At 39.1% G+C, this 22,452-nt stretch overlaps 1 protein-coding gene across 1 annotated transcript; it reads right to left on the minus strand.

The window, feature by feature from the left end:
* Positions 1 to 21,287: 21,287 nt before the first annotated feature.
* LOC127122769 (uncharacterized) lies at positions 21,288 to 22,060 on the minus strand. The gene is made up of 2 exons (XM_051053056.1): positions 21,758 to 22,060; positions 21,288 to 21,659 (listed from the first exon to the last, which is right to left on the minus strand). The coding sequence occupies exons 1-2, from the start codon at positions 22,058 to 22,060 to the stop codon at positions 21,288 to 21,290; spliced, it is 675 nt and encodes a 224-aa protein (XP_050909013.1).
* Between the last annotated feature and the right edge of the window lie 392 nt (positions 22,061 to 22,452).

The following is a 22,452-nucleotide window of genomic DNA, read 5'->3' on the forward strand; positions in this document are numbered from 1 at the left end:
TCCGAAAGATGATTTTCCTCTACCACACATTGATATGCTGGTAGACAATACAGCTAAATTCAAAGTCTTCTCGTTTATGGACGGGTTTTCCGGTTATAACCAGATTAAAATGGCACCCGAGGATATGGAGAAGACAACATTCATCACACCTTGGGGAACATTCTGTTATCGAGTGATGCCCTTCGGTTTGAAGAACGCCGGAGCCACGTATCAACGTGCTATGACTACCTTGTTTCATGATATGATGCACAAGCAGATAGAGGTCTATGTCGACGATATGATTGCTAAGTCCCGAACGGAAGTTGAACATGTTGAGCATTTGTTGAAGCTTTTTCAGCGCCTGAGGAAGTTCAGGCTTCGTCTGAATCCGAACAAATGTACATTTGGAGTCCGTTCTGGCAAGTTATTGGGTTTTGTTGTCAGCGAGAGAGGTATTGAGGTTGATCCTGCAAAGGTCAAAGCAATACAAGAGATGCCTGCGCCCAAAACTGAAAAGCAAGTCCGAGGTTTTCTTGGCCGCTTGAATTATATTTCCAGATTTATATCCCACATGACTGCCACATGTGCGCCGATATTCAAGCTCCTCCAGAAAGATCAATCTCATGATTGGACCGAGGATTGCCAGAAAGCTTTCGACAATATCAAAGAGTATATGTCTGAACCTCCGATCTTGTCTCCGCCTGTAGAAGGAAGACCTCTGATCATGTATCTGACTATTCTTGAAGACTCGATGGGTTGTGTCCTCGGTCAGCAAGATGAATCAGGAAATAAAGAATCTGCTATCTACTACCTGAGTAAGAAGTTCACTGATTGTGAGTCTCGATACTCTATGCTTGAGAAGACGTACTGTGCTTTAGCTTGGGCTGCTAAGCGTTTACGCCAGTACATGATAAATCATACAACTTGGTTGATATCCAGAATGGATCCAATCAAGTATATCTTCGAGAAGCCTGCTTTAACTGGGAGGATTGCCCGTTGGCAGATGTTGTTGTCTGAGTATGATATCGAGTATCGAGCTCAGAAAGCTATCAAAGGTAGTATCTTGGCTGACCATTTAGCGCACCAGCCGATCGAAGATCATCAGTCTGTTCAGTACGACTTCCCAGACGAGGAGATTCTGTATTTGAAAATGAAAGATTGCGATGAGCCTACACTTAATGAAGGACCGGAACCTGGTTCCAGATGGACGATGGTGTTTAATGGCGTTGTGAATCAGTACGGAAATGGTATTGGGCCAGTAATCATTACTCCTCAAGGCACTCATATTCCCTTTACAGCAAGGCTAACTTTCAAATGCACGAACAATATGGCTGAGTACGAAGCGTGCATTATGGGATTGGAAGGATGAATTGATCTAAGGATCAAGCATCTCGATGTATATGGTGATTCGGCCCTAGTTGTCAATCAAATCAAGGGTGAGTAGGAAACAAATCAACCCAGTCTTATTCCATACAGAGATTATGCGAGGAGGATTTCAATGTTCTTTACAGAAGTTGACTTTCATCATATTCCTCGAGAGGATAATCGGATGGCAGATGCGCTTGCTATGCTTGCTTCGATGATTGTAGTCAAGTATTGGAATGAAGTTCCCAATATCACCGTGATGCGCTTGGATAGACCAGCTCACGTGTTTGCAGTTGAAGAAGTGAATGATGACAAGCCTTGGTATTTTGATATCAAGAATTTCCTCCAGAACCAGGTCTACCCGCTTGGGGCATCTGTGAAAGATAGGAAAACTTTGAGAAGGTTGTCAGGCAGTTTCTACCTCAGCGGTGAAGTGCTGTATAAGAGAAATTATGACATGGTTTTGCTCAGATGCGTGGATAGACACGAAGCAAACCTGTTGATGACTGAGGTCCATGAGGGTTCATTTGGTACTCATTCCAATGGACATGCCATGGCTAGAAAGATGCTGAGAGCAGGCTGCTATTGGCTGACAATGGAGTCTGACTGCTGCAAATATGTGAAGAAATGCCATAAGTGTCAGATTTATGCGGATAAGATTCATATTCCTCCGACACTTCTGAATGTGATTTCATCACCATGGCCTTTATCTATGTGGGGAATTGACATGATCGACATGATTGAACCAAAAGCGTCCAATGGACACAGGTTTATTCTCGTAGCAATTGACTACTTCACCAAATGGGTTAAAGCTGCGTCGTATGCGAATGTGACCAGGCAGGTGGTCGCGAAGTTTGTCAAGAATCAGCTCATATGCCGTTATGGTGTGCCTGATAAGATCATTACTGATAATGGATCTAACTTGAACAACAAAATGATGGAAGAGTTGTGCGCTGAGTTTAAGATTGCACACCATAATTCCTCTCCCTACAGACCCAAGATGAATGGGGCTGTTGAAGCTGCTAATAAGAATATCAAGCGGATTATCCAGAAGATGACAGTCACATATAAAGATTGGCATGAGATGCTGCCATTTGCTTTGCATGGATACCGTACATCTGTCCGCACTTCAACAGGGGCAACTCCTTTCTCTCTTGTTTACGGCATGGAGGTTGTTCTCCCAGTAGAGGTGGAGATCCCATCAATGAGAGTCTTGATGGAAGCCAAGTTGACTGATGCTGAATGGATTCAGAGTCGTTACGACCAGTTGAATCTGATTGAAGAGAAGCGATTGACTGCCATGTGCCATGGTCAGTTATATCAGAAGAGAATGAAGAAAGCATTCGATAAGATGGTCAAGCCTCGTGTGTTCCGAGAAGGTGACCTCGTGCTCAAGAAAGTCTTGTCTTTCGCGCCCTATTCCAGGGGTAAGTGAACTCCAAACTATGAGGGTCCATATGTTGTCAAGAGAGCCTTTTCAGGTGGAGCTTTGATGCTCACAACTATGGATGGGGAGGATTTCACTCGTCCTGTGAATTCAGATGCAGTCAAGAAATACTTTGCCTAAAAAAAAGTATATGGAAAAAACAGAATAGCTCGCTAAGTTGAAAACCCGAAATGGCGGCTTAGGCAAAAATGAGCGTCTCGGTGGAAAACCCGAAAGGGCGATCCAGACAAAAATTAGAGACATAAAAGAAAAAAAATGAATTTGCATCCCGCTAGATTGAGTACCTCACCTTGGGGCAATCTAGGCAAAAATTAGGGATTTGGCAAGTAACTGCATCCTGACAAGACATTCTGTTTCACAACTGTCTTTTCGTCAGAGATTCTCAATTCGTCGCCGACTGAAGCTTCGAATACATTGGATTCAAATCGGTAGAGAAATTGTCATTATGTTCAATGTAGCCCTCTTCCAATATATATCACTGATTTCAAACTTGTATAGATCTATGGAGTCTTGCCATTTGCAGACTACCATTCCATCAAATAAATTTGAGCTTTTATCCAATTATTTGCACTCTTATTTGTTTTAATTCAACAAATGTTTTGCATGTTTTAATTGATAAAATGTCATTGTTTTAAACAAACAAATTTTTCAAAATCGTCTTTAAACAAAGTGAACATTCACAATGATGAAAGGATACTTAAGAATTTCTCAGTACTCTCCCAAGGGTGGCATGATTTCCAACAGGGTAAGACATTTGTTCATATTCCTAGCATGGCTGTATCCTCTTTCTCCAGATTGTTGTTGGGGTTGTTCCCCAAGCAGAGCTTCTGTTGAGATTTTGTGTTCCCAAAGCAGAGTGCTTGTTGGAAACTTCAGTTTTCCTCTTCAGCAGCATTCTCTCCCCGGCATGGGTGCTTTCCTTTTGGAAGATTCGGTAGTTGGTGGGTTGACACCCCGTTACTTTGTCTGTTTCCTCAGTAAAGTCGCCATCGGAGTTGTTAGTATGATGTACTTCATCTATGCTGCCTCTCCTCATTAGGATGCTTGTTGAGGTTTATACCTCTTTTCCCTTCAGCAGAGTAGTGATTCTTGCCTCCTCAGCAGTTGTGGTTCCTTTTGGAAGGTTCAGTTTTTGGTGGTTGATCCCCAACTCTCCTTCTCTGCCTCAGATAAATCCCCAGTAGATTTGTGGTATGGTGAATTGTATATTTGATGATCTTCCCCTGCAGAAATTTGGTGATTTCCTGATGTTTTGATCCCTAGTAGAGTGGCTTGTATGGCAGAATCTACTTGTGTGATCTTTTTTCCCTCAGTGAGTTTATCCCCAATGGAGTGGCTGACAGTATCCCCGGCAGAGTTGCTTATGCAGCCCGATTCTACTTGTGTGTTCTGTTCTCTTCAGCAGTTCTTGCTTGTGCAGTGAGCTCTTATTTCCCAGTTGAGATTGATGATCCCCTTGCAGAAATCTCGTGATTTCTCCATTTCCCCAACAGATTTGTCTTTGTGGCAGTTGCTGCCTATTGTGAACTTCTGTTCTCCAGTTGGGTTGATTGATGATCCATCACTCAGAGATTTTGTGATTTCTTGATATCTCTGATTTTCCCAACAGATCTTTGCTTTTAGCATTCAGATCTCCAGCAGATTGGCTTTCTAGTTGGTTTTCTTGGATTTTCCTCTGGAAGTGTAGTACCGGGCGTTTGATTCTTGGACCCTGTTTGTGTTAGAAATGTCTGTTTTGTCAGCATTCATCAAACATAAATCACGCATATTCATGCATACTTTCGACATTCAGATATTCATGTTGCATTTTTTGCCATATATCTTTTGTTTGTGGTCTCCTTCTATGGTGATATAGATCTCTCCAGTAGATCTCCCCAAGCAGATGTCAGGTGTTTAATCTCTCAATATAGAGTCAGCCCCATAAGCAGAAAGTGTCTGTCATTCCTTCTGAAGTTCCCCACTGAGATATATCCTCGTGGATGACGGTTGTTTCCGTTTCCTCCCAACACATATACTGGGATGGGTTTTCCCTTGTGAGTTCTTTCCTCATTAGGATGAGTCTTGTTTCAGTTTGCCTTTTTGGATTGATCCTGAATTGGCATTTTTTCAACTATCTCTTGTGCTTCCCTGTGGAATAAATGAATATTCGCCCAGTAATCGGCGATAGTTCATCTTATCCCCAGTGGAATCTTTTTGGGCCTTCTACCCAATAACCGGTAGTTATAAGTCCTATCTTTTTGGTTTTCTACCCAGTAGCCGGTAGTTGTAAATCCTGTATACCTTTTTCCCCTTTTGTGGAATAGGTGGTTGTGAACATCTTTGTTCCTCAGCAAGTGTTGGTGGTTTCCTTCCCAGTATTCGGTAGTCGTAAATCCTTTTTCTTGCTCTCCAGCAGTTTGCGGTTTGTTATAAACCCTATTTTGTTTCCCCGCGCGGGATTGTGATTCTTCCACCCCCCACGCGTGGGTTTTGGTTTTCTAACCCGTATTCGGTAGTTGTAAACCCTATATTCTTTTATCCTCATAAGAGTTGTGGCCCTCTACCCGGTAGCCGGTAGTTGTAAGTCATATCTCTTTTCCCCTAGCAGAGGTAACCTTTGTGGTTCATTCTGGTTGATGGTGGATTTTGTGGTCTTCTACCCCGTATTCGGTAGTTGTAAATCCTATGATTGATTGTTGTCTCCCTAGCGGAGTTTGTGCTTGCTTGTGGATAATTGTCGTATGCTAGCAATTTTTTCCTCAGCCAGAGTCTTTGGTCTTCTACCCAGTATTCGGTAGTTGTAAATCCTTTGTTGTCCCCTTTGCAGAGTTAACCTGGTTGTTCATCCTAACCGGTGATGGTTACTCCTGGTGGTTATCCTCATCCAGTATTCGATGTTGACTCTGAGTAAGCACTTGTATTCCCAGCAAGTCTTTTTGTGGATATTTGCCGGATGCTAGCAATTTTATCCTCAGTGGGTCCTTTCACCGTTTGCCAGTGATTTATTCCCCGGATCATTGATTTTTTATCAATGTGTCCCCAGTGAGTCCTCTTTCATTTACCCGTTTGATTGGTAATGATTGTTGCTCCCTTTGATTGGTCATCATTATATACCTAGTTGTGGTATCCCGATGCCTTTATTTTCGGTTGATTTATCCTTTATTAACCCAGTAACCGGTTGTGGATAATCTTCCATGCGAGTATACTATCCACATTCTGACGGTAATGGATAATATATCTCATGCACTCTTCAGTCGAAGCCTGTTGTGTTTCCCCAGTTGAGTAAGATTTGTGTTCCTTTGCGGAATCGAATGTTCTTTGTTCCCCTTTGTTGAGCGTATCTCCCAGTAGCCGGTGATATGTCTCCTGGATAATTGCCGGATGCTTGCAATTTATCCTCAGCGAGTTATCTTTTGTCTACCCTGTTGTTGTTGGTGACGATTGTTTCTCTTTTGGTTGGTCACCTATTATATACCCAGTAACCGGTATCTCTGGTGTCTCTCCTTTTTCGAGTATATTATTCACGCTCTGACGGTAATGAATAATATGTCTCATGCGCTCTTTGGTTGGAGTCCTTTGTTGATTATCCCCAGTTGAGTAAGATTCGTATTCTTTGTAGAATCGAATATCCATCCTTTGACAAGTTTGTGTTTTGCTCTCTTCAGGATGATGAGTGTCTTAGCAGTAAAAACCAATTCACGTTTTCGATAGGTCACCTATTGTGTACCCAGTAACCGGTATCCCTGGTGCTCCTTCCTTTCTGCTCCCTATTATGACCTTGGTCCCCTGTGGAGTCAGATTTTCCTGAGTTGATGTACCTTTTTCAGGTCTTTCTCAGATGTTTTGGTTGATTGATATCTATCACCCTTATACCGGTCTTAGATATTCATTCTTCCTGAGCTTGCTGTTCTTTCACCCAGTAACCGGTGTTTAGATCACATGTCTCTTTGAGCTTGTTACCCAGTAACCGGTAACACCTCATCTTGCAGTTTTTCTCCAGGAGAGTCTTTGTTAGACATTCCCTAGTGGAGTTCCTGTTGTGTTTTTTACCCTTTTGTTGTATTGGCGTTTTCCCCAATATATGCAAGTTTGTTCCCCGGCTGGGAGGTTCTGTGTGAATCTTTTTCCCAGTCCGAGTCCGGATTTTTATCCGAAGTATCCTTTGTGGATAGTTTGAGTCAGCTTGAGTTTTTCCATTGGATTTGTTCCCTTTGGAGTTCTTTTCCCTAGTTTTAGTCCTTTACTCCCCAGTAAGTCTCCAGTCGAGTCGTGTCCTGCTCACGCAGTGTCAGTTTTTGTTTTTCCCCTAATTCAGAGTCGTGTCTTGTTCACGCATTTCTTTTCACTATCCCCATAAGAGTCCTGTTAGAGTCTCTGTTCCTGGTGAGAGTATTACTCCGATGGATCGTCTTTTCTTCTTTGTGGACCAAAATCCCCCACAGAGTTTGTTTCTTTTGCATGCATAAATTTGCATCATGAGGTCTCTTAGGGACCAAAATTTGTCTCATTACTATTATTTAAGCCCATTCTACCGCGTCGAGATGAAGATTTTAACCTTCACTTCTCCGGCTAGAATGACCTTAAATAGGGGCATCCGTAAGACCCCAATTTTGTCCCTAAGATCCCTCATGGCATCATATCATATCATTGCATTTCCTCAAGGATCATTGGACACCTTGCTTCCTTCCCTGTGGGTGGGATATCTTTTTGAGAGTGGTTCTTGATCACAAAGCACTGCTTGCATTTGTATGTCATTGCTTTTCTTTTTATCACTAACCAAAAGTACAAAAATATGTCATCTAACCTTTGTCTTGCAGATGAAGCAATAACAGGTCAAGGCAATTAAAGGCATTCATTGAGCAATAGATGGTGGTCATTCTTGAGATTTGGACCCCACAATCAGTCACAAGAGTTCATATGAGCTATGATGACATTTTGAAGCAAAATCCCAAGTGGTAGAGGCTTGAATCTCATCAGAACATTTTCAGATCATATGAAGACCTAGAAAGTCAACTGTGGATTTGGAGGTGGGAAGTGATTATAAATACTTCATTCATGTTCAAACAAGTCTCATTTGACATTTCAAACACTCACATTGAAGAATTTGAGGTCCAGTCAAAATTTTCCCAAAATAGAAAGTGACCCATAATTTGAAATTTCCAAAAATGGAAGGGTTTTGGACCAACTTCAACTCAATCTTACATTATCAAAAAAGCTTCAAATTAAATTTTTTTGAACATGAAAGTTGTATATCTTTCTCTCCCATTTCCAAAATGTGCAAGATCATGGATTTATGATGTGTGGTTGAGGAGATATGATCAAATCATTGCCAAGTATGCATGGGACTTCAAATGGCCATATCTTTTGATTCAAAGCTCCAAAATGAGTGGTTCTTTTTGCAATATTCTCCTCTTGACCTCTAATTTCCAAATCATGCATCACATTACATAAAATCTCATCACATGATCACTTGCATATCCATGACTTTTTTGGAGGGAAATTGCAAAATTCAAAAATGGTGCATTGTATGGACTTTCTACCATTGCCATTGAGTTTAAAAAATCATTTTAAGTAACTTTCATCAAAGGAATGGTACTGTTCACGTGCAATTAGCCCATGCACCATGCATTTTGGAAATTTTGCAAAACACCTTATTTCACTTAACCAAATTAATTATGGATTAACAAGTTGATTAAGAAGGCATATATATACTCTAATCCTAGCAGAATTGAGAGAGGTTAATCCTTTTTTCACATTTCAAGATCCAAATTCTCTCTCACTCCAAATTTTTCTCTCATTCATAATTCAAATTTTTTCAAAAGAACCTTGCAATTTTACTTCATATACTTGTTGCCTAGCTTTGATTCTGTGCAGATCAAGTGTTGAATTGGTGAATTCGTGCAAGAATCAAGTGGTGGAAGTTCATGAAGTTGAAAATGGAGTTTCTATTTTGAGCTAGATCCAACACCTTTCAAGCTTCAATTGCTTCATCAAACTTCATTTCAAGCATTGTAGAGTAGATTTGGACTAATACAAGCTGTGGATCGTGTGAATTCAATTGTTCTGCTCTTCAAGAGGTCATGATTCGAACCTTTTAATTTTGAAATCCATGTATATATTATTGTAGATCTTGTTCTCCTGGTAATTCTGGTGAAAGAATCGTGTGATTTGATGCCTTATTGCTTGAGTTATGGTTGATTCAAGTTTTGTGCATGAACTTTCTCTTGCTCGATTCTTCCTTGATATATTGATTCATGCTTAGCTTTTGTGTGATCTTTAATCTCCATGAAAAGTGCTTTAAAATGATATATGATTTGTGATGTTCTGGAAATTTTCTGGAAAAACGCATGAAGATTGTTCACTATTCATCTTCTTCCTCATGAAGAAGATGAAGTTCATGTTATTGGCCACGGTTTCATGCATTGGCCATGGTTTCCTGGTTATTTACACGCTGGCTTAAGGTTTGGTAGGGATTGGTCCACGCACGCGTCCACCTAGCGTATCCATTGGCTCATAATGTTTTGACCTAGCCACATCAGCGTTGACATGCCACGCCGTTTAATGAAACGGTGCGTTTCATGTCAAACGCGCGCCACACTTTTGAACTCACACAGAGTTCGATTCCTGGCGAAGGAACTTATTCAAAATGCTTCATCATTTTTATGCCTTACCTCCATTTTCTACATACCATGCTTCCTTTCATTTTTATTTTTTTTCCATCAACTTAGAAAAATCATATCTAATTGGAAAATACATCATTTCATCTCCAATTTTTTGCTAATTGTTCCTTGGTTTGTCTATTTTTTAACGATCATGAATTTAAAAATTATGCATGGCTGGATTTTATTTGGTGCTAGGTTGATTGATCATATATCCATTTGTGACCTTGCCTTGCTTATCTTGTCGTGAAATGCTTGTTTCTAATCCAATGAACTTGAAATTTTGCATGTTGATTCTAGACACATCGATGGACATTTTGGTTTTGGTTTGACATTTTTCCCATTTACCATTTCTGTTTTATGCTTGTGTTAACTTGGAGTGACAATTTGTGTCACACCTTTGATTGTCCAACTTGTGCAATTTAATTTTCATGCCAAATAATCTTTGATGCTTCTGATTTTTTGTATGTTGATCATGTTAGATGTACTGAATGTTCATGAATTTTTCTAGATTTATTTGAATCATTTCTGTTTTGATTTGAATCATTTCTTTTGATCATGAAATGCATTTGATGATTGATTTTGATGTGAGCCTTTATAGGACATGTCAATATGTGTTTGTAGTTGCAATGTGTTGAATTTCAGCCCCTGTTTTGGATTTTTTCTTCATCTTTGACCCTAGGCTTTGACCTAGTGGTTTGTTGCTTACATGTGAGCTTTGATTTCAGGCTTAAGCATCCCAATGCCATGGTTGATGATGCTTCATCATGTGAATGCTGATGTTTGCTTTTGATTGCTAACATTTGTGTGTTTTGTAGGTTGATGCTAACTCATTTGAGTTTGCCTTATGGCTTACACATTTTGTACATTGGGATTGTCTGTTGCTTATTGACTGTTGTCTGTTTGTCTGAGTATTGTACTGATTTGTTTAGCTGTTTCCATAGGTACCTAAGTTGCTTTAAGTTCATTTGAACTTTGCTTTGCTTGGTTGCTTAACCACTTAGGTATAATCCCTAATCTTTATGTAGTCTGGAAGACCTGTCATGTTACTTTGGCAGGCACCTGTCTGTAGCCCTCCTTAAGAGGCAATGTTTGTGCTTGTTTAATTTTGTGCCAAGCAGGTAAACTCCTTTTAAGAGGCAATTGGCAGATAAAAGAGATGCGTAATCCAGCTCCTGCTACTCAGTGTGTCATTCACCTTGCTCACACCATGTGTTGATGCATTGTGAATAAGAACCCAAGATCTTATAGGGTCAATCATTTGTGGAGAAGAGTTCCTACTTTCTGAACTCCCACACTTTCTACTTTTTAAAGCTCTCCCTGACCAGGGATAAGAGCTATGAGGCACACCCCTCATCTCCATTTCATCTGCTTCACCCTAACTCTCAATGTTAGGGTTAAGAGCTCAAAACACCCCATTCCAGTTGGTTGTAAAGCCTAACCTTGCTTGAGCCTAATTGAGTGAGTATAGTGTGTGCTAATTGACTTGTTTGTTTGCTTACTTGATTCATCTGTGCATATTTGCTTGAGTGTGCCTTTGTGCATGTATCTTCATTACTTGTATATCATTTCATAAACATTGTTCATTACTTTGTAACATTTTGTTTTGTCCATGGAGGAGGCAAGCACAAGTCCATTGATTGGCAGTTGTTTCCTATGGTATGGTAGGAGACTAGTATAAGTCCATAGATTGGCATCTGGTATCCTTGTTTCTTTGCTTTGTGAGACTAGTATAAGTCCATAGATTGGCATCTGGTATCCTTGTTTCTTTGCTTTGTGAGACTAGTATAAGTCCATTGATTGGCATCTGGTATCCATCTTGTTTTATTTGCCTATTGCTTTGTGTTGCCTACTCCAAAGGAATCACTTGAATCATCTACATATGATCTTAAGAGGTGAACACCTAAGAAGTTTTACATCCCTTAACCTCTCACCCTTTTGTTCTTTAAACCTCCATTTTGCATTGTTACCCCAAACCAAAAAAAACTTTGTGCAAACATTTTCATTTCTTTTTCAAACTAGAAACCTAGGCCTTAAGCTTTTGATTTTTTCAAACTTCATTTCATAATACTTCTTTTGAATTGAATTCTAATCATGCTTTGACCATCTTTTGTGAATAAATTCTAATTGGTTAATTCCACTCATTCAATTGTTTTGTGGCCAAGTCCACTTTCTTGATAAGTTTTCATACATTAGCCATAGATCTCAATTATCTTAGTGGTTGATGTAAATCTCATCTTTGTCCTTAGTGATTGAATTGTAAGACTTCCTTGCTTATTATAGGGCATGGTCCCTCACTAGCAGGTTGAAGCTTTTCTCACATGGTGGACTTGTGGTTGTATAGGTTGAGTTTTCTCCCGTGGATAATGAAAGACCTTAGGGCTTTTGTTTAAAATCAATCCACTCATATTTTTGGAAATCTTTTAGCCGAACTACGGCGTTTTGATCCTTACCTTCCATGGAAAGGTACGTAGGCAACGGGTTCATCCGTTCAAACACAAAAATAATAACTTGTATATTCTTTTCTCATCCCTTCAATCATGTTTGCACAATAAATATTTCATAAACAAATAACATTTCGTACAACAAATTGTGAAAAGGGCTCCCTAGGAGTACCTAGGACGTTTTGGGTGCCTAACACCTTCCCATTGCGTAATTAACCCGTTACCCAGGTCTCTGATCTTTTATTAGTTTTCTATGTGTAAAACTTCTTAGGCTTTTGTTCGCCTTTTAGCCATTCCTTTGGATAAATAAAAGTGCGGTGGCGACTCGATTCTTTGTATGCTTTGCTTTTAATTTAATCAATAAATCATAAAGTTATGAATACACCGCTACAACGACATGCAGGCCGTATTTTAAAATCCTAAAAATAAAATAAAGGAAAATTAAGGTCATAACTGATCACCACAAGACAATAATAATAAACAAATTTTTATTATTAGTTTAAATTTTTTCAATTAAATAAACCAAATTAAATTTCGGCAATTGATCACACTACGTAGAGTTAGCTAGGGATTCCGCTGCCCAGTCAGTGGACGGTGGTTCCACTGACCGTTCAGCGGACGGGGGTCAAAACGCAGCAAAAATATTTTTTTCCCTTTAGTGATCCTTATGAATGACCATGATCAATGATATAAACCGTTACCTCTTGTGGTGATTGAAACCTTTGATGCAGATCTAAGGAGTGACCACGAGCATCGAATGGTTACAAAGCCTCTCCAAAATCCACATGAACAGATTCTTTCAATCTCAGTACTAGCTGCTACAAATGAAGGCTTTGAGTGAGAGCGAGAGAGAGAAATGAAATTTCATTTAGTGAAATGCTTCTGCACAAGGGTTCTATTTATAGAATCACTTGTGTGGTATGCAAGCTAAAAATCCCACTTAAGTGTATGCGGCCCATATCTTATGGTATACCAAAAATCACTTAAGCGCGAGGTACCTTACCATATTTTGTATTCTACTTAAGTGCATCGTACCTTACGATGTTCTACAATTCACTTAAGTGCACCGTACCTTACAGTGTTCCTTATTTACTCTATCTCTCATTAATCCGTCCTTTTTTGTGTGACCCTATGGGTTTTCGCGACATTGGCAATTATATTAAATCATGTATTTAACATAATAAACAATGAGCGGTATCTAGAAACACATCACTACTACCCAAGACACGAAAATGTCATATGATCTAACAAATCCCTTTTTGTGATAATGCTTGTATGTATAATTACCCTTTTTTTCCCTTATGTCTATATTGAACACAAGGCATAAATTGTGTCATCCTTGTCCTGTTTAATATTGGCTCCTTAGACATTTATCCTGTTACACAGGATGGGCGAATTCCATCTAGGTCACTCATGTCCATCAACATGTTTTATGGAGTACCCATCAACTATCTTTATGGTCATCCAATTATGGACAATGTTTGGTCAACAATAAATCCCTCGACTCTACATCTAGGGCCCATAGTGGTTTCAGGTCGAAGGGTGGTATACACCACTATCACCATGAGAATAACTTATGACACTTTGCATAACATTCTATGTAGTATTCTCATAGTGGGTCAATTCAGTATAAATATCACTCCTAATATTCATACCCATGTTTAAGACTTGATAACTCCTTATCCATGATCCATGAGATTTGATCATCAGTCTATATACATAATAGTCTTAATGCTTTAATGTCATCCCACTTCACAACAAAGCTCGACTAAGGATACTTTAAGAATAATGTCCTTATGTTTAATGGGATCTTATGATTAAGTCACACTTGATACATTAAACTGACTAGCTATTCTAAGGAATTTATTAAACAAACATAATAAAGAAAAAGTCTTATATTATTAATAAATAATTTGATACAAGTACCAAATGTATTGGCCTAAAGGGATTACACCAACACATAATCCCAAGGGGCACCTTCTATTACAAGGTCATTCCCTTCAGACTAAAGAATGTTGTCGTAACTTACCAATAAGCCATTGTCACACTCTTTCATGATATGACTCATTGAGTGATTGAGGTCTATGTTGACGATTTGATCGCCAAATCTCAAACCAAAGAGGAACATCTTATCAATCTGAAAAAGCTATTTAAACTACTATTTGAAAAGTTATTTGCTAGGTTTTATCATTAGCCAACGTGGCATTGAGGTAGATCCTGAGAAAGTGAAGGCCATACAAGTTATGCCTACACCCAAAATCGAGAAGGAAGTCTGAGGATTCCTAGGTAGATTGAACTACATTGCTAGATTCATATCTCACCTTACAACCACTTGTGAGCCAATCTTAAAACTTCTTCAAAAGGATCAAGTTATCATTTGGAACGACGATTGGCAAAACGCTTTTGAGAAGATAAAAGAGTACATACAAGAATCTCTTATCCTGATGCCTCTTGTGCCTGGCATACCATTGATAGTGTACCTTATCATCCTCAAAGGATCCATGGGATGTGTCCTCGGCCAACGAGACGAGACTGGTAGAAAAGAACATACCATAGATATTCAATGCTTGAGAAGACTTATTACGTGCTTGCTTGGGCTCCCAAACGCCTAAGAGAGTATATGCTCACTCATACAACACTGTTAATCTCTAAAATGGACCTTGTCAAATACATCTTCGAGAAGCTTGCTCTAAGTGGTAGAGTAGCCCGTTGGCAAATGGCTCTGAATGAGTACGACATCCAATATGTCACTCAATAGGCCATGAAAGAGAGTGTATTATCCAACTATCTTGCACACCAACCTTTGGAAGACTACCAGTCTATGCACTTCGAATTCTCGGACAAGGACATCATGATGATCAGAGAATGCAACATACCCGGACCCGAGGAAGGACCAGAACCAGAATCTCGATGGACTCTTGTATTTGATGGAGCTTCTAATGCTCACGACAATGGCATTGGGGAAGTCATCACCTCCCCAACTGGTTTTCATTACCCTTCACTGCAAGGTTGTGTTTCGAATGTACCAAAAATATGGGAAAATACGAGGCATGTATCTTTGGCATTGAAGCTGCAATTGATCTTAGGATCAAAATTCTCGAAGTCTACGGAGACTCAGCTTTAGTTATCAGCCAAGTCAAAGGCGATTGGGAAGCTCGAGATCACAAGCTCATCCCTTACAAGGAACACATCTTGAAGCTAATCCTGTACTTTGACGACATTACATTCAATCATATTCCCAGAGAGGAAAATCAGTTGGCCGATGCCCTGACAACTTTGTCATCCATGTTTAAGGTCAAATGGAAAAATAAAGCACCAACTTTTCATCTTGACTACTTGGACGAGCCTGCCCACTGTTTGGCAGCAAAAGACAAAGCCGACGTTTATCCTTAGTTTTATGACATCATGAAGTTCCTGGAAATCCATGAATACCCTAAGGACACATCCATCACCGACAAGAAGTGTATTCGGAAATTGTCATCCAAGTTCTTCTTAAGTGGAAGCGTATTATACAAGAGAAATCATGATTCAATTTTGCTTAGATGTGTGAACAAGAAATAAGCAAACCAAATCATAATGGAAATCCATGAGGGATCCTTTAGTACACATGCAAGCGGACACATCATGGTAAAGAAAATCCTGAGAGCCGGTTTTTATTGGATGACCATGGAGGTTGATTGTTATTGAAGGAGAATGGCGATCCAAAATGCAACAAAAATTAAAATTTTCTCCGTTAGTGATCCTTACGAATGGGCATGATCAGTGATAGAAATCGTTACCTCTTATGGCGATTGAAACCTTTGATGCAAATCTAAGGAGTGATCACGAACGTTGAATGGTGACAATGCCTCTACTCAGTCCACACGAACAGATTCCTTTAGTCTAAGTGATAGCTGCTACGAATAAAGGCTTTGAATGCGAGAGGGAGAGAGAGAGAGAGAGAGAGAGAGAGAGAGAGAGAGAAACGAAATTTCATCTAATGAAATGCTTCTGCACAAGGGTTCTAATTATAGAACCATTTGTGTGGGCTCCAAACTGAAAATCCCACTTAAGTGTATGTGGCCTGTATCTTATGGTATACCAAAAAACCGCTTAAGCACGTGGTACCTTACCATATTTAGTATTCAACTTAAGTGCGTCGTACCCTACGATGCTCCTTATTTACTCTATCTCTCATCAATCCGTCCTTTTGTGTGTGACCCTATAGGTTTTCGCGACATTGGCAATTATATTAAATCACGCATTTAACATAATAAACAGTAAGCGGTATCTAGCAATACATCGCTGCTACCCAAGGTACAAAAATGTCATGTGATCTGACAAATGTCATTTTGTGATAATACTTGTGTGTACAATTACCCTTTTTCCCTTATGTCTATATTGAACACAAGGCATAGACCGTGTCATCCTTGTCTAGTTTAATATTGGCCTCTTAGATATTTATCCTGTTATGTAGAATGGGCAAAGTCCATCTAGGTCACTCACGACCCTCAGTATGCTTCGTGGAGTACCCATCAACTATCTTTACGGTCATCCAGTTACGGACAATGTTTGATCATCAATAAAGCACTCGACTCTACATCTATGGTCCAAGGTGGTTTCAGGTCGAAGGGTGGTATACACCATTATCACCATGAGAATAACCTATGACACTTTGCATAACATTCTATATAGTATTCTCCTAGAGAGTCAATCCAGTATAAATATTACTCATAATATTCATACATATGTTTAAGACTTGATAACTCCTTTTCCATGATCCATGAGATGTGATCATCAGTCTATATACATAATAGTCTAAATTCTATAATGTTATCCCACTTCACAACAAAGCTCGACTACAAATACTTTAAGAATAATGTCATTATGTTTAATGGGATCTCACGATTAAGTCACACTTGATACATTAACCAGACTAGCTATTCTAAGGACTTTATTAAACAAACATAATAAAGAAAAAACCTTTTTATTGTTAATAAATATATCAAGACAAGTACCAAAAGTATTGGCCTCTAGGGCTTACACCAACAATCTCCCACTAGCACTGGAGCCAATCAGGAATACCCCTAGTACCCATAGATCTAGTATGCCATCATGCTTCTGCTGCGCAAGAGGCTTTGTCAGTGGGTCAGCAATATTATCAAGTGTAGGTACCCTGCATATTTCCAAATCTCCTCTATCTATTGTCTCTCAAATGAGGTGATAATGCCTAAGTATATGTTTGGATCGTTGGTGAGTTCTAGGCTCCTTAGCTTGTGCGATAGCATCATTGTTATCACAATAGAGATCAATGGGATCCACAATGCTAGGAACTATGCCAATTTTGCTAATGAACTTTTTGATCCAAACAGCTTCCTTTGTTGCACTTGAGGCAGCAATATACTCGGCCTCGGTTGTATAATTAGCAACTGTATCTTGCTTTGAACTTTTCCAGCTCACAACGCAATCGTTTAAGAAGAACACATAACCAGATTGTGATCTAAAGTCATGGTTATCTGTATGGAAGCTAGCATCGGTGTATCCAGTTACATCAAACTCTTCCTGACCTCCATATATCAAGAATGAGTCCTTAGTCCTTCTCAAATACTTAAGGATAATATTGACAGTTACCCAATGAGCATCACCGAGATTAGATTGGTACCTACTCGTTGCACTTAAAGCATACGAGATATCCAGTCGAGTACATAACATAGGGTACATGATAGATCCCATTGCAGATACATATGGAATCTTATTCAGGAGATCCCTTTCTACCTTAGTTGAAGGGGATTATGTTTTTTGATAGACACATGCCATGTTGCATAGGAATGAATCCTTTCGTGAAATCATGCATATTAAAGCGTCTCAGCACTTTGTCTATCTATATACTATGACTTAGGCCAATCAGTTTTTGAGATCTCTCTCTATAGATCCTGATTCCTAAGATATTGGATGTTTCACCTAGGTCCTTCATAGAAAAGCATTTCTCCAACCAAGTTTTTACTGGTTAAAAGGTAGGGACATCGTTTCCAATGAGTAATATGTCATCTACATATAATACCAGGAAGACGATCATGCTCCCACTAACCTTCTTGTAGACACAAAACTCATCTTCATTCTTGATGAATCCATATTATTTTACTGTTTCATCAAATAAAAGGTTCCAGCTTCTGGAAGCTTGCTTAAATCCATAGATTAATCTCTCCTACTTGCATATCTTTTAGGCTTCTTCTGGTATGTCAAATCCTTCAGGTTGTGTCATGTACACATCCTCAAGAAGATTGCCATTAAGGAAAGCAGTTTTGACATCCATATGCCATATTTCATAATCATGATATGCAACAATAGCAAGTAAATTCCGAACAGATTTAAGCATTGCAACTGGTGAAAAGGTTTCATCATAGTCAACCCCATGAATTTGTTTATATCCTTTTGCAACCAGTTTTGCCTTATAGGTATATACCTTACCATCCATGTTAGTCTTCTTTTTGATGACACACTTGCATCCTATAGGGTTAACTCTTACAAGAGGCTCTACCAAGGTCCAAACCTGGTTTGTGCACATGGAATCCATTTCAGATTTCATGGCTTCTAGCCACTTCTCTAACTCAAGACCAGTTATGGCCTCTTGGTAGGTCAGAGGCTCATCTTGATCCATGATTAATACATCACCTTGATCAATTATGAGATATCCATATCTCACAGCTAGGTGACATGTCCTGCTTGACCTACGTTGGTCTTCCATAACTACTTGTGTTTCCTGCTCTAATTCCTCAATAGGTGTATCAATGCTTTATGATTTTTTAATTTCTTCTAGATCTACTTTCCTCCCACTGATTCCTTTGGTAATAAAATCTGTTTCTAGGAAGACTCCAGTTCGAGCGACAAACACTTTGCCCTCAGAAGGATTGTAGAAGTAATACCCTCTTGTTTCTTTAGGATACCCCACAAATAAGTATTTGTCGGATTTGGGGTCAAGCTTAGTTGAAATGTGTCGTTTCACACAAACTTCGCAACCCCAAATATTAATATAATACATATGTGGTTTTTACCACTCCATATCTCATATGGTGTCTTCTCAGCCTTTTTGGATGGAACACGGTTAAGTGCGTAAGCTGTTGTCAATAGTGCATGTCCCCAAAAGGAGTTTGGAATATTGGTGTGACTCATCATGGATCAGACCATGTCTAACAAGGTTCAATTTCTTCTCTCAGATACACCGTTCCATTGGGTTGTTCCAGGAGGAGTAAGTTGGGATAGAACGCCACACTCTTTCAGATGGTCATCAAACTCCAGGCATAAATATTTACCACCTCGATCTAATTAAAGAGTTTTAATATTATTACCTAGTTGGTTTTGTACTTTATTCTTGAATTCCTTGAACTTTTCAAAGGACTCTGATTTATGTTTCATTAAATACACATAACCATATCTACTGAAATCATATGTAAATGTGATGAAGTACTGAAAACCTCCTCTGACAGGTATGTCCAGTGGTCCACATACATCAGTATGTATGAAGGACAAAAGATCATTAGCTCTTTCACCTTTTCCTGTGAATGAAGACTTTGTCATCTTTCCAATTAAACAAGACCTACATGTCTCATATGATTCATAATCAAAAGATTCCAGGAGTCTATCTTTATGGAGTTTTAAAATGTGTTTCTCTTTTATATGGCCTAATTGGCAATGCTAAAGCTAAGTTGGATTTAACTCATTAGGTTTCATCCTTTTAGTATTAATGTTATAAATGGGAATTTCAAGATCAAGGGCATATAGTCCATTGTTCATTTGTGCAGTAGCATAGAATATAACATTCAAATAAATGGAGCAACAATTGTTCTTTATTATGAATGAAAAACCAAACTTGTCCAAACAAAAAAAGAAAATAATATTCCTGCTAATTGCAGGTGCATAATAACAATTCTCTAACTGAATTATTAAACCACTAGGTAAAGTCAATACATAACTTCCTACGGCTAAAGCAGTCAGCTTTACCCCATTGCCAACTCGTTGGTCAACTTTACGTTTTGCTAAATCTCTTCTCCTTTTTAACCCCTGCACATTGGTACAAATGTGAGAACCGCATCCAGTATCTAATACCCATGATGCAGAAGTAGATAGATTAATTCCAATAACAAAAATACCTGAAGTTGAAGTCTCAACTCCATTCTTCTTATCTTCCTGGTACTTTGGGCAGTTTCTCTTCCAGTTTCTGGTGTTACCGCAATGGAAGCAGGTGACTTACTTTGCCATGCCTCCACTAGGCTTCAAAGCAGGAGCAGTGGGTTTGGGTTTGGCGACTTCCTTGCCTTTCCATTTACCACCCTTCTTGGTGGGACTTTTGTTATGTCTCTTTCCATTTCCGATCATCAGAATGGACTTCCCTTTTGACTTCAGATTCTGCTCATCATTATAGCAGATATAGTATCAGAAACAACCGGAGCATACACAGTTGTACTCAAAGGAGTTGAAGGTATAAGCTCCAACCTTTCTATCAAGGTGTCAATTAATGTAGATTGTCTCTCCTGGCTTGCTCGGAGAGTGAAAATCTAATCATGCAGTTCATCGTTTGCTTATTCGAGAGCATCCATACTCAATTGAATATTAGCTCTTGTTGGATACCTGTGACGGGTAGCAGACACTTCTGAAGAAGATAATAGACAAGAATCAGACATTTGAAGAGTATTTTACTTTGACAAAATATGACAATAAATGATGCAAGTGATGCATGGATGCACATGATTTCTTTTTTACTTTATCACTTCTTACTTTCAAGGACTTGATAAGTTTTACACATTTGCAAACTTCTTTCAAATTGAAAGTAACATCGCATTATAAGGAAATACAATAAGTGCTTGCAAAGAAAAAAAGTACAAACAGAAATACAACAAATCAAGGAACCCTAGGCCTAGTCTTCAACTCAATCTTCAGAGCGGTCTTCTCTTCCAATGCTTGTCCAAGAAGTCCTTCGATATGGAGTAGCTTCTCCTTGTGTTGATCGGAAGAAAACCAAGGCGCCTTGAGATCTCTATCCAGCCTTTGCCTCTTAGCGACCCCTTCTTCTAGAGCTACCCTTTATCGAACAATCACACCTTCCTTCTCTTGTAGTTGACTTAGGAGTTTAGAACATTCCCCAATAGCAAAGTAGAATTTTTTCTCCCAAATGTCTCTATCTTTCACTAACTGGGTGTTATCTTCCTTTAGCTTTATGAATTCCTCAAAAGAGACATGACTAGGTTCCACTGGCTCGCTACCCAAAGGTGGTGGAAGGAGGTATGTCATTTTGAGCTTGGAAGCCCAACTTTTAACCCAAGTGGTATAAGCCTCTTTTTCCACACAGTTTCGAGGACCTAACTCGGACTTTTTCTTGTGAGAAATATGAGACCAAGCCTTCACAACATCCCTTCTAAGATTCACATTCTCCTCACCTTCTCAGATGAAAACAGGAGTAACCAAAAGAGAGTTAGGCTTATCATCCATGGAATATCCAAGATAACAATATGCTAAAGATGGATTGTAAGTAATAGCTCCCTTGGTACCAATAAGAGGTACGTTGGGGAATTCTCCATAACTCACTACAATTGCCCCAATATCATAGGTTGTGTTGTACCATACTATGTCCCTATTAGTAAGAGCCATAAGGCTTTTTGACCACATGAGGTTGTCCTTGTTGTATAGAGTGGACTGCGGCAAGTGCGAAATAAACCCCTTGTACAATATAGGTCCACAACAACAAACCCATCCACCCTTCTTCTCGGTCCTAAAGTGGATGGAGTAATAGACATCTCCTAGAAGAGTAGGAACCTATTTACAAGTCATGAAAACCCGAATAACATCCATATCGATAAATCTTTGAAACTTGAAAAGATTAGAATCCCATAAATCCTCAAGGACAATATTGCCTCAAACACATCATTCATGTCGGCATAATGTGAAGCTCTTTCCACCAAGTACTTGATGGGGAAACCAGAAATTCCTCCTTTAGTGATGAGACCTTTTTCTACTTCAACCTTTGGAACATGTAGAGATGCCCCAATAACGTGGGACTTCGGTACCTCCTCTCCTCCAATAAATGGAACCTTATCACGGATTGGAATTCTCACAATGTAAGCGAATTCTTCGAGAGTCGGGGACAATGGATAATCGGGGAAAGTGAAACAATGATATGTTGGGTCATAAAAATGTGAAAGAACCCTCAACACCATGTTATCCACTTTCACTTTCATAAAAGATTAGATATTTCCATATGTCTTCCTAAAACCATCATAATCTTCCACACGAGCGACCAAGTCCTGTAATAGAGACATATCTGGACCGGGAAAACTGAACTGGAACCGAATCCTAGTTTCTTTTTCCAAAGATATCCTCTAAAAAAATGAAAGAAGTTTACAAATGAGTATACTTTTGAATTCTTGAAACCAAAATGATAACCAAAGTTTTTGACAATTTTCAATGCAAATGCTTTATCCATCTTCAAGGATCATAACCTGATTTATTGCAAACTTGGAGAATAATACGGACATCGCAACATTTAGGGACAAACTAGTATTTTTATCAAAGGGACATTGAGGGTCAAACTGGTATAATATTCCAAGGG

This window comes from Lathyrus oleraceus, chromosome 2, assembly GCF_024323335.1.
Source record: "Lathyrus oleraceus cultivar Zhongwan6 chromosome 2, CAAS_Psat_ZW6_1.0, whole genome shotgun sequence".
NCBI lineage: Eukaryota > Viridiplantae > Streptophyta > Magnoliopsida > Fabales > Fabaceae > Lathyrus > Lathyrus oleraceus.

Excerpts from the sequence above, each read along its gene's own strand:
- LOC127122769 (XM_051053056.1), bottom strand. The coding sequence starts at position 22,060 with ATGGTGTTGAGGGTTCTTTCACATTTTTATGACCCAACATATCATTGT. Across the intron at positions 21,660-21,757 it reads ACATGAATGATGTGTTTGAG|GTTCCTACTCTTCTAGGAGA; the intron begins GCAATATTGTCC and ends ACTTGTAAATAG.